Raw genomic sequence first — 12,701 nt, forward strand, 5'->3', positions numbered from 1 at the left:
TTATTTTTTTAAGTTTCTATAATAAATTTAGTAAAAGAGATTGTTAGTAGAAAGATGGAGATTTCAAATAGAAAAAACTTTTTATTTTTATTTTTTTTATACCTTTCATATTATTTATAAAAATAATTATACCACTATATACAACAAAAATTAACGGTTATATAAAAAATTAATTTTTTTATTTTTTATTTTTTTATGTCTTTTATATTATTTACAAAAATATTTATATTTATACCAACTACTATATACACAACAAAAATATTTATATTTATATCAACCACTATATATACAACAAAAATGCAACACATGCCCAAAGGGATTCGAAAACAAAAAAAATATTTGTACCAACCACTATATACACAACAAAAATGCAACACATGCCCAAGGGGATTCGAATGCAGCACATGCCCAAGGGGGTGCCCAAGGGGATTCGACCTTGGGACCTCAAGTAAAAAATTCAAAATCATAACTATCAAGCCATCTAACTACATGTGATTATAAATTGCTGATTAATAGACTATATTTACATTTCGTTTTCATTTAATGATGTTTGAGAATTATCCCACATTGAAAGATGGGTATTCAAATTTGGTATATAAATACCTATGCAATATGAATTATAAAATGTGCATAAAAGTATTAGGGCAACCTTGCATGTGTGTTTGGACACATGTGTGAGCGTGTGAGTGTGCGTGGGGCACGCTTGCACGTGCGCTCGAACACACGTGTGCACGTGTGAGTGTGCATAGGGCACGCTTGCACGTGCGCTCGGACACATGTGTGCGCGTGTGAGTGTGTGTGGGGCATGCTCGCACGTGAGCTTAGACACATCTGTGCACGTGCGAGTGTGCGTGGGGCACGCTCGCACGTGAGCTCGGACAAATGTGTGCGCATGTGAGTGTGCATGGGGCATGCTCGCACGTGCGTGTCATGGTTCCACTATAGAACCGGGTTGAACCGGATGGGAACCGGCGGTTCCACTCCAAAACCGGACTGAACCGGATGGGAACCGGCGGTTCCACTGTAGAACCGGGCTGAACCGGATGGGAATCAGCGGTTCCACTCTAGAACCGGGCTGAACCGGATGGGAACCGGGCGGTTCTCGATTTTCGATTGGAACCGGCACGGACACGCGCGTTTTCGAGTCGAACCGGGCGAGTCCGGTTAGACTCGACAGTTTTTTAAAACACTGGTTAGCGCTAACGAGTACGCTTTACCTAAGACAGATTCGAATCCCACTGAGTGTGCATAGGGCACGCTTGCACGTGCGCTCGGACACATGTGTGCGCGTGTGAGTGTGCGTGGGGCATGCTCGCACATGAGCTCGGACACATCTGTGGCGGTTCCACTCCAAAACCGGACTGAACCGGATGGGAACCGGCGGTTCCACTGTAGAACCGGGCTGAACCGGATGGGAATCAGCGGTTCCACTCTAGAACCGGGCTGAACCGGATGGGAACCGGGCGGTTCTCGATTTTCGATTGGAACCGGCACGGACACGCGCGTTTTCGAGTCGAACCGGGCGAGTCCGGTTAGACTCGACAGTTTTTTAAAACACTGGTTAGCGCTAACGAGTACGCTTTACCTAAGACAGATTCGAATCCCACTGAGTGTGCATAGGGCACGCTTGCACGTGCGCTCGGACACATGTGTGCGCGTGTGAGTGTGCGTGGGGCATGCTCGCACATGAGCTCGGACACATCTGTGGCGGTTCCACTCCAAAACCGGACTGAACCGGATGGGAACCGGCGGTTCCACTGTAGAACAGGGCTGAACCGGATGGGAATCAGCGGTTCCACTCTAGAACCGGGCTGAACCGGATGGGAACCGGGCGGTTCTCGATTTTCGATTGGAACCGGCACGGACACGCGCGTTTTCGAGTCGAACCGGGCGAGTCCGGTTAGACTCGACAGTTTTTTAAAACACTGGTTAGCGCTAACGAGTACGCTTTACCTAAGACAGATTCGAATCCCACTGAGTGTGCATAGGGCACGCTTGCACGTGCGCTCGGACACATGTGTGCACGTGTGAGTGTGCGTGGGGCATGCTCGCACATGAGCTCGGACACATCTGTGGCGGTTCCACTCCAAAACCGGACTGAACCGGATGGGAACCGGCGGTTCCACTGTAGAACCGGGCTGAACCGGATGGGAATCAGCGGTTCCACTCTAGAACCGGGCTGAACCGGATGGGAACCGGGCGGTTCTCGATTTTCGATTGGAACCGGCACGGACACGCGCGTTTTCGAGTCGAACCGGGCGAGTCCGGTTCGACTCGACAGTTTTTTAAAACACTGGTTAGCGCTAACGAGTACGCTTTACCTAAGACAGATTCGAATCCCACTGAGTGTGCATAGGGCACGCTTGCACGTGCGCTCGGACACATGTGTGCGCGTGTGAGTGGGCGTGGGGCATGCTCGCACGTGAGCTCGGACACATCTGTGCACGTGCGAGTGTGCGTGGGGCACGCTCGCACGTGAGCTCGGACAAATGTGTGCGCGTGTGAGTGTGCATGGGGCACGCTCGCATGTGCGTGTCATGGTTCCACTATAGAACCGGGTTGAACCGGACGGGAACCGGCGGTTCCACTCCAGAACCGAACTGAACCGGATGGGAACCGGCGGTTCCACTGTAGAACCGGGCTGAACCGGATGGGAATCGGCGGTTCCACTCTAGAACCGGGCTGAACTGGATGGGAACCGGGCGGTTCTCGATTTTCGTTTGGAACCGGCACGGACACGCGTGTTTTCGAGTCGAACCGGGCGAGTCCGGTTCGACTCGACAGTTTTTTAAAACACTGGTTAGCGCTAATGAGTACGCTTTACCTAAGACAGATTCGAATCCCACTGCCGGCATCCTTTTTTTATAAGAAATGGTTCATAAAATCATTTAGTTGGTTCAAAAATATTTATCCTCTTCAATGAAGTCCTCTATTAATAGACACACTAACCAATATGTCATTGGTTCATAAAATCATTTAGTTGGTTCAAAAGTATTTATCCTCTTTCAATGAAGTCCTCTATTATTAGACACACTAATCAATATGCCATTGGTTCATAAAATCATTTAGTTGGCTCAAAAATATTTATCCTCTTTCAATGAGGTCCTCTATTATTAGATACACTAACCAATATGCCATTAATTACTCAATTGATAAAAATAAGGGCCCGATTTTGCGAACACTGTCACAGTCCTAGAAATAAAATTGCATATTAGTTAAACACAAGCCCAAACGGGAATCCCTTTAGAAACTCCAAGTTCAGTTCTTAAGTCATGGTTATTAAAAGAAAAGGTAAAATTTAGGCATTCTAGATAAATATCATGCACTGTAAATATATAAGGCAAACGATTTTATGCTCCACTGAAAAAGGAAAAATGACAGTTTTCAGTTTTTTAAAGGTCAACTGTCTTTCGGAAAGCCAACAGTTTCTATGCATGCTTGCTCTCATCATTCACTTGTCCTACACATTTTCCATGATTCCAAACTTCTTTCATGAAAGGAGCCCCACCATCCCATTAATAGTGTTGCCTTGTATTTGATGTAGAGTGAAAATAAACTATTTGCTTCAATGACCAAAACTTCCAACTTGAATCAGATCCTAACGGAAAGTCCCAAATGCAAGTCTATGATTGTTTCCCCAAAATATAGAGTGGAAATCCCAATTACTTATTTGTTAGTGAAATATTTTACTGCAGTTATACTTTTGATAATGCAATATTTTTTTTTTTAAATGTTTTTTCTTTTCTTTTTCACCTTTCGTTAAAATAGAAGTACTGCTAGAGCTTTAGCATTAATCTATATTTCAGCTAATTGATGTATTATCTTTGCGCTAATCAGTTTGCAACAATGAATCAGATCACAGGAATTTGATTCACCGTACTCCTCATCTCTTATCTCCCTCTTTTATTGACGTTTGATTATAAAATCAGCCCCAACAAATTTTTTTATATCATTTCAACTCAAAAACTTTTCAATTGATGGAAATATGAAAACAGGGTTAAAAAAGTTTTTTAGTTGAAATGGCATAAAAATATTTGTTGGGGCTAATTTTTCTTGTAAAATATCAATAAAAGATGGAAATAAGAGATGATGGGGTACGGTGAAATCTTTAAAGATTTACTAATGCTGCTCGAAAAAAAGAAAATGAGGCTTAACCATAAAATAATACAAAGAATTAGAGTTTTATACAAAATTTTCCCTTTTTTTAATTGATCAATGGAAAAAAAATGCTTTATGGGCACTTACACCTAATATTATGGATGATACCGAAGTAATATGACCAATGGGTAAGGGACCAACAAAAACACACTTTAGCGCATATGAGAGAGACGCAGTTGAGGAAGTTAAAAATCTATATGACCAAGGTTAATTTTTTCACAATATTATGCGCTCGGGGGACAGTAAATACCTAAATGGATATATTGTAAGTTACATAGGCTAATGTCAGTTTGATAAAGTTAATTTGTGTAGAATTAATGTAACCCTCTATTTGATCATGAATTAATTGCAGTGATAGAGAGTCACTAATAGAATAACAAAAAGAAAGACACTAATAAAGTAACCAAAGAAAAAAAAGAAGATATTTTATTAGAATATTAGGAGTAAGTGTCATACGACTTGCTATTTAAATGTTTACTAGCTAAGAAGGTAGGTGCCCCAACATAATATCTAGAATTCTATTATTAACATTAAAAAATAAAAAATAAAAAATAAAAGGGTGGGTGGTGTGAAATATAGGATTTTGTTGGAAATGCATAAAAGAAAAGGAAATACTTTTTTACGAAAATAATATTAATCCGGATTAATTGGGTTGATACGAATGCCCAAATGTTCTTCAAACGTAATGTATATTTGATTACAAAATACGATCACACCTGAAAATCTGACATTGTAAATGAGGTTGAAAGTGAAATACATTTGGGGTTAACCTCAAAACGGCCATTTTATTACATATAGAGATATTGTAATTCAACGCAAATATGAAGTTAGATGGGGACATCCTCTTGATGAAATACTAAGTAATTTATAAATATTGGTTATAAATTGGATTTATAAAAGCAATAGGGTATATTAATAAGGAAAAAGTTATATAAGGATGCAACCTTATAATGTAGAACTACGGATGCACCTCAAAATCCATTGGAAAAGGTAGTTTTAACATTGAAAAATCCTTTGATTGATCATCTCGACATCTAGATGTATGAATATGAAAAATAAAAAGATTTTAAGTCTAATAAATATTACATTTTACAACATATTGTCTACACCGTCCATTTTCAAGATTTTCAAATGTTTATAGATCTACTTGATTTTAACTATTTTTGAAATTTAAAATTTTATAATTAGATATAAAAATAGATTTTGAGATAATCCCAAGAACATTTTACATCAAAATTATATACCATGATAAAATTTTAAGGTGTACCTTACCTCTATAGCTACAGATGCATCCGTATGCCAACTGCACCTAATGATCCAAATTTATGATAAAATTTAGTGGTGCACCTTCAGGTGTGGCTCATAGTCACGTAATGAGTAGCCGCTCTTCTTTTATGCTCATTTTTTTCATCAAAAGTTAAAAGAATTTTAACATTTTTCAAATAAAATAGTGTTTTATTTAATTTGAGTTTTTCTCTTTCTTTATTTGAGTCATTGAGTATAACAGTAAGCTATTGAACTGAATTGGGTTATTGGGGTTTTTAGTTTTATTTCCTCTTAATCCTCAGTGCTCAGGCCTTATAGGAGTCGTTTAGTTGCTGAGGGTTTTTGAAGGCCTTTTTGGATTAGGAGTCGTTTAGATGCTTAGGGTTTTTGAACGCCTTTTTTTAATTGAATTGGGTTCTTGGGGATTGGGATTTGTGTTATTGCATGGCTTAGTGATCTTGAATTTCTCACATATGGGATTATATAGTGATTTCTTGGAGCAACAAAGTGGCTGGGGAAATTAACAAGCCACTACGAAGATTAAAATCATATGGGCTCCTAGCATGAAATGGCAAAAGTATATAATGTTTTGATTACTTTTTTTTTTTTTTTAATTGGATAATTTCTCCATAGTATTTTCATCTAAAATTGAGTAACTAAGAGACATCGGGATGTCTCTAAAAGTAAACGAAGTTGCGGATTTTATGTTGGGCATGGAGGTCATTTCCACAGTTTGATTTAAATCGGATGGCCAGTGTGTGAGTCTCTATAAAATCCATTACAAATTTCTTGATTAAAACGAAATCGATTACTGGTCAATCGATTTCAATTCTGACGTCTACAAGTGTTAATGATATTTTTGTGCAAAGATAAACAAAGTCTTATAATAGTTGAAAAGCTTATCTCTTAAGCAGCTGAAAAAACTTTCATGGTTTTTGAGCAACTTTACTTCAAGGCAGTAGTTTAAAAAACGGTGAATCGAAACAGATTCGTTTGAGTTTACATGAGAATCGGTTATTTCGTGTCGATTCGAATTTAATACAAACTAATAAAACGTGTCTAAAAAAGAATCGATGGTTCTCAAAAATATGCTACAGTAAATCGAGCGCGTCTAGAGAAAAATCACCGATTTTACAATATGCTACCTTGAATCGGACGAGTGGACACGGTGACTTAGCTACCTACACGTAGGTCCAAAAATCAAATATATTCTGCCTTCACGGAAGCCTTCATAACGTCTTTGATAACAGGAAGTGTCTTCCTGAAAAGTTGAGAACTTATTGGTTCTGTTATCAAATATATTCTGCCTCCACAGAAACCTTCATAACATCTTTGATAACAGGAAGTGTCTTCCTGAAAAGTTGAGAACTTCTGGGTTCTGTTCACTTTTCGTGTTTGATAAGAAACAAGAAGAAGCAAGAAAAGTTCGGACCCAAGGGTCGGGACTTGTTCGTAACTTCCTCCCGATAACCGTACCCTCTTTTCTCTTGTTCGCCGCTGAGCACCCTTCTCTTTCTCTCTCTATCGTCTTACTCTTTCTCTCTCTAGATTCTCTGTGAATCGATTCTATGTGTATTGTGGTTATCAGCCTCAGAAATTGCCAACCTGTTTCTCTCTCTACTTCCTGTTTCTCTCAATATTGTCTATCTCCTTATTGTTGGGAGGAAGGAGCTAGGAGCGAGCTTGCCTGCAACTCTATTGGGTACTTCTTCTTACATTACTTAATCTCCTCTGAAAAATGTTCATTTGGGTTTTTCTTGCTAATATTTTGATACCCAATAAGCGGTATTTAGTATTGATTCTCCCTCTAGCTCTGGTTTTTGTTTTTGGGGTTACAATAGTTTTGTTTTGGTTTTTGGGTTGTTGAGATTTTTTGTTTTTACTTTTTGAGATGGATGATTTGTTGTATTGTGATTTTTTTGGGTTTTTTTTTTTTGCTCGATTATCCATTTCGTTTTGTTTTCTTATTTAGATATTGTTGGTGTTTTCGAGTCTGGTTTTCATCTTTACCCCTTTTATCAATTTTGTAATTTGCAGAATTTTTAGTGAGTATATTTTTCTTTTTCAACGTCCAATTTGTCGGTTTTTTTCATTTATTCTTCTAATTGAATGGTACCCTATAATCTCAACAGCTGGTTGATTATTTCCATCTATCTGCAACTGTTTTGGGTTTTTCTTTTTAGGCGGTTTGGGTTTTTCTTGTCCATTTTTTTTTTTTCTAGGGTTTCTAGTTGTTTTCACTTGGTTAAAGCTTTTCTTTCTTACATTTCCATCTTCTTTTTTCTGGGGTTTATTGTGTTCTAGTATTGATGGTGCAGTATTGTTTAGCTCTCCTGTTTTGGACTTTGGGTTTATCTTTTGACTCTCTTCAGTCTTCTTCTTCTTCGTCTTCTATTTGGGTATTTTATGTACTCTAGGTTTTGTAATGCAGAGGAAACATGCATTTTACTCTATTTTTCTCTGTGCTGAATTTCGATGCATCAGATGATGACTCGTTTTCTGACACTTCTTCTGTTTATCTTGAATTTAGTTGTCTGTTTTTGTTGTCTATTCTTTCTTGATATCTATTCCCTAAACTACCATTAGGCATTCCTTTTCCTGAAATTCCCATGAAAATCACAATTTGTGAAGTTTTGGATTTTACTAGTGTAAGATTGTAAAAAGAAAGGATTTTTTTTTAATCTTGTCATTGATCTTGAGGTATGCTATTGACTTTATTCTCTCTGTGTAGTGTTATTGATCTCTCGTGTTTGTTCTTGAGCTCTTGAAGCAAAGAGCTCTTATTCTCTGTGTTATTGATCTTTGTGTTTGTTTTTGAGTTCTTGAAGCAAAGAGCTCTTATTCTCTCTGTGTTATTGATCTTGAGGTATGCTATTGACTCTTATTTTCATAATCTTTCTTCGTAATCTTTCTCTCTCTATCTCTTCTTTGAGCTATGATCCTTCCTATTGAGCTCTGATCTGTGTTCTTCATCTTTCTCGAGGTATTTCATGTTTTTCTTCTTTCAAACATTAGTAGGTAAAGCTAAGTGATTCGGTCTCTAGTTAGGTATTTCATATTTTGAGTTAATTTGCAGCAAGTTGTAGGGTTAAAAAATGTGGTCCGGCACCTATTTTGCCGGACCTTATTTTCTTGTATCCTTTGGTGTAGAGAGGGAATGGGAGGGACTGTGGGTAGGGAGAGGAGGACAGAATGGATAGAGAGAGAATGAAAGAGTGGGGGGTAAAGGGAGAATGGGAGAGATGGTGGAGAGAAAGGTAGAGAGAGAGAGTGCATTTTTTAGACGAATAAGGGGAAGAGAGAGAATAAAGGGTATTTTGGTTACTAAAACTCATGACTATTTGAGCAAAAAACAATGTTGGGGTTCAAGGTATAATACAAAAAATAATAGGGGTAGGATGTGCGGAAAGTTGAAATTAGGGGGTATCTATGTGCGGAAAGTTGAAATTAGGGGGTATCTATAATTTTTCCTATATTAATCCTTTGAGGCATAGTAAAAAAGCATTAACCTTATTATAAACAAAAGAGTGATAAGAATTTATATATTGATCAATACCTAATTTCAAGAATAAGAGAGGGAAAGATTTATGGAAAAAGGGATTGCGGGAGATAGGAAAGAGTGAGTAGGGCAGAGATTTAGGGGTGAGATTAACACATATTTCTTTCCTTAACTCACATATGTCCCATTAAAAATAGAAATGAGAATAATAATTTGAGTGAGAGGGATAAATTAACATAAATAAAAATATATATGTTTTTTTATTGGGTTGGTGGCTCAGATCCCTATATACTAGGCTATTAAATTTTAATAAAAATTCAGGGCTTTCCTTTGAATTATTATAGTAAAAAATTAAGGATTTTTCTTTCATTTATTATGATATTTCTATTATTTGCTAATGTGACTTGTAGATGAAACATCAAGTATAACTCTTTTTTTTTTTTTTTGAAGTCTCATTTTTGTAAATTCACATGTAAGTATTACTATTTATTTCTTTTATTTAATTTCACCCATCAAATTATGAATTCAATAGTTATTTTGGATTTTATTTATTTTTGATGGAATTTTTTTATGTATAACATAATTTTCGTTATGATATTAATGATAAAACTATAATTACATATAACCTGTTTGTTTCTTTTTTTTGGAAAAGACTTTTATCGCTGTAATAAATGTGCAGTATGTTTTTCTTATTCTAATTTATTATAGTTATATAATCATCATCATCATCATTTAAGCTTTTTCCTAACTCAGTTGTGGTCGGCTACACGAATCCTGGTCATCATTTAAGCCTTTCTCAATTAATTGGTAGTATCACTCATCAATAATAATAAACTATTAAAGATAACTATATAATCAATTAATTATCAATATTTCAATTAAATATTACTTATTCTATTATAATAGTATGTGATAAATATATAAATCTAGTGATAAATAATGGAACTTTTATATTTTTATATTTTATATCAATTAATAATATTTGTCAAAAATAGTTAACAAAATATAATTAATCATTTTGATTCTATTAAAAACAATTTAATAATCAAATGATGCCTTCTCAAAAATGTGATTTCAAAATGAAAAATTATTCAATTATAAGTATATCATATCACGTGCATAACACTAGTACTTCTAGTACAAGTAGGTAACAACCCATCCGGTCCGTCAAATTTTAAAATGGTTGGCTATAAGTGTGTCATTAATTAGACTCAGAGTTTTAAAAAAGTGAGAATGGGATTGGGTTGCGTTGGGTTGGTGGTAGCACCACTTGTGCCCTAGCTAAGATTTAGGCTTCCATTCTCATCTAACGCATTAAAAAATATCTAATGATTTCAAAAAACGGCTAGGGGCTCGTCATTCCCACTGAAGTATCCAAAAAAAACAGAAGTTTTAAAAAAAGCACTGGACTTTGTAACATATCTCAAGCCATCCAATTTGACAATGGTTAGTAGTAATTATGACTTTGAAACAAAGATAAATGGTCGTACAAACCCATTTTAAAAATAGAGATTATCTACAAGGAGATCATTTATTTTTATTACAAGGTCATGCCTATTCCTACTCATTAGATGTCAAATTGGATGGTTTGGGGCAAGTTATGAAGTCTAGGAATTTTTTTGGAACTTTGTGCCTATTCAACGACACTCTTACAGTCACCTATTTTGAAATTTAAGGGTTAAGAATGATTGTGACCTTCTTGTACAAAAGATAAATGGCCTATTTGTATACTTTTCCTTACAAAATAATATTGGGTATTTTCTTATTTCTTGAAAAAAGAAATTTAAGGGTTAAGAATTTTTTTCTTTTTATTTCTCCAGAGGGTGACAGAGAGAGAAAGGAGAAGGAAGTATGGCTAGATATGATCGTGCGATCACTGTATTCTCCCCGGATGGGCATCTGTTTCAGGTGGAGTATGCCCTAGAAGCTGTCCGCAAGGGAAATGCTGCGGTAGGTGTTAGGGGCGCCGACACCATTGTCCTTGGCGTTGAGAAAAAGTCCACTGCTAAGCTACAAGACTCTCGGTAGGTTATCTGATCTCTTTTTCTTTCTTGTTTTCTCTGTTTTTCTTTGCTCGTGTAAGTTTATTTCTTTCTTCTGCCTATTGAATTGCACCATGTTTCGAATCTCCATGCTTTGTCATGATTTTCGTCTCTCTTGCTTTTTACTTGATTGTTGGGGGTTTTTTCAGCCATTTTATAGGAATTTATTATGCATCAATTGACTTCTACTTGTTTGTTGGATTCCATTGCTTTGATTTTTATTTCTTATTATTATGGTTTTCTTCTTCGTCGCCTTCTTCTTTTGTGCTGCATTGTTCACTTGGGAATAATTTTCTTCCTCAAGTTTTACTTTTTGAAGTGCATGCGTGTTTGTATAAGAATTTTAGGAATTCATTATATTTTTCATGCATGAATAAAGGATGTTTAAATATTTTTTGTGGTGTAAGATTATATTCCACTATCAAATTAAGTTATTTTTTTTGATGGATTTGCAGATTATGGAACTTTTTTTTTTTTTTTTCTTTGGAATTTGATGAGATCTATGGGATTCTACTTTATATTGTGTACTGGGTGTTTGCAACATTAAAGAAATAAAGGAATGTATTGGTTCAATTGTTTGATGTTACTAAAATGCAACAAGGAGAGGTAAATTTATGATTTCCATGACTTTCAAAGAATAAGAAATAGCCTTCAACTTGCTTCTCTAAATTGTGATAGTGAATATCTAAAGGAACGTAAACATGTTAAATGCATGATATCTAGTAACAATATCAGCATGTGGCCAGTTCAAAACAGTAAAGAATTTGTTTAGAATGACGTAAAACAACTATGTGCAGTAAGTAAATTTCTCACGAGCTTTGTTATTTGTTAGATTATCAGAGATAGTGGGGTTTTATATGAGATAGAGAGAGAAGGTAGGGGGAGATTGTGGGAGAAAATGGGGTTTTATATGATATAGAGAGAGGAGGTAGGGGGAGATTGAGAAACAAATTGGGGTTTTATATGATATATTTATAGAGAAGGTAGGGCTCTTGCATATTTTTAATTGATATTTTAACTCTATTGCAAAATAAAAAACTGACATGTACAAAAATGTTGCCATTGTCAAAACCAAGATCAGAACAACATAATGTATAAAAAAAAGCAAAACTATAGGGGAAAATGCGTTGCGAACAATTCTAGCCTATAGATTCTCTGTTTTGTTTCTCCCCTGTTACGCTCGAAGGTTTCTTGTAAGCATCTAGATCTGTCAAAACATTCATCAAAGTAGTGAACCATCTCAACAATATTCTAAATTGTGATAGTAAATATCTGAAGGAATCTATGGGTGTATGCAAACATGTAAAATACATAACAGCTAATAACAATATCAGCATTTGGGCAGTTAAAAAAGGTCAAGGATTTGTTTAGAATGACGTAAAACAACTATTTGCAGTTAGGAAATTTCTCACAAGCTTTGTTAGTTGTGAGATTGTGAGAGAAAGTGGGGTTTTATATGATATAGAGAGAGAAGGTAGGGGGAGATTGTAAGAGAAAGTGGGGTTTTATATGATGTAGAGAGAGGAGGTAGGGGAGATTGTGAGAGAAAGTGGGTTTTGTATGATATCGAGAGAGAAGGTAGTGCTATTGCATATTTTTGATTGATAGTTTAACTCTATTGCAAAATAAAAAACCGATATGTACAAAAATGTTGTCATTGTCAAGACAAAGCTCATAGCAATATGATCAATAAAAACTGAAACTATAAGGGAAAATGCGTTTGAAACATTTCTAGC

The 12,701-nt window shown here is 36.1% G+C and overlaps 1 protein-coding gene across 1 annotated transcript in view; it reads left to right on the top strand.

Annotated features, from left to right (window-relative positions):
• The first annotated feature begins 6,657 nt into the window (after window positions 1-6,657).
• LOC18425232 (proteasome subunit alpha type-7) overlaps window positions 6,658-12,701 on the top strand; it is a 28,404-nt gene continuing 22,360 nt past the window's right edge. Inside the window, exons 1-2 of the mRNA XM_088873730.1 lie at window positions 6,658-7,126; window positions 10,744-10,947. Coding sequence (XP_088729856.1) covers window positions 10,775-10,947 — 173 coding nt within the window. The 5' untranslated portion in view covers window positions 6,658-7,126; window positions 10,744-10,774. The remainder of the gene's footprint in view (window positions 7,127-10,743; window positions 10,948-12,701) is intronic.

This window comes from Amborella trichopoda, chromosome 1, assembly GCF_054954075.1.
Source record: "Amborella trichopoda isolate Santa Cruz 75 chromosome 1, AtrichopodaSantaCruz75HAP2 v2.0, whole genome shotgun sequence".
Classification (NCBI taxonomy): domain Eukaryota; kingdom Viridiplantae; phylum Streptophyta; class Magnoliopsida; order Amborellales; family Amborellaceae; genus Amborella; species Amborella trichopoda.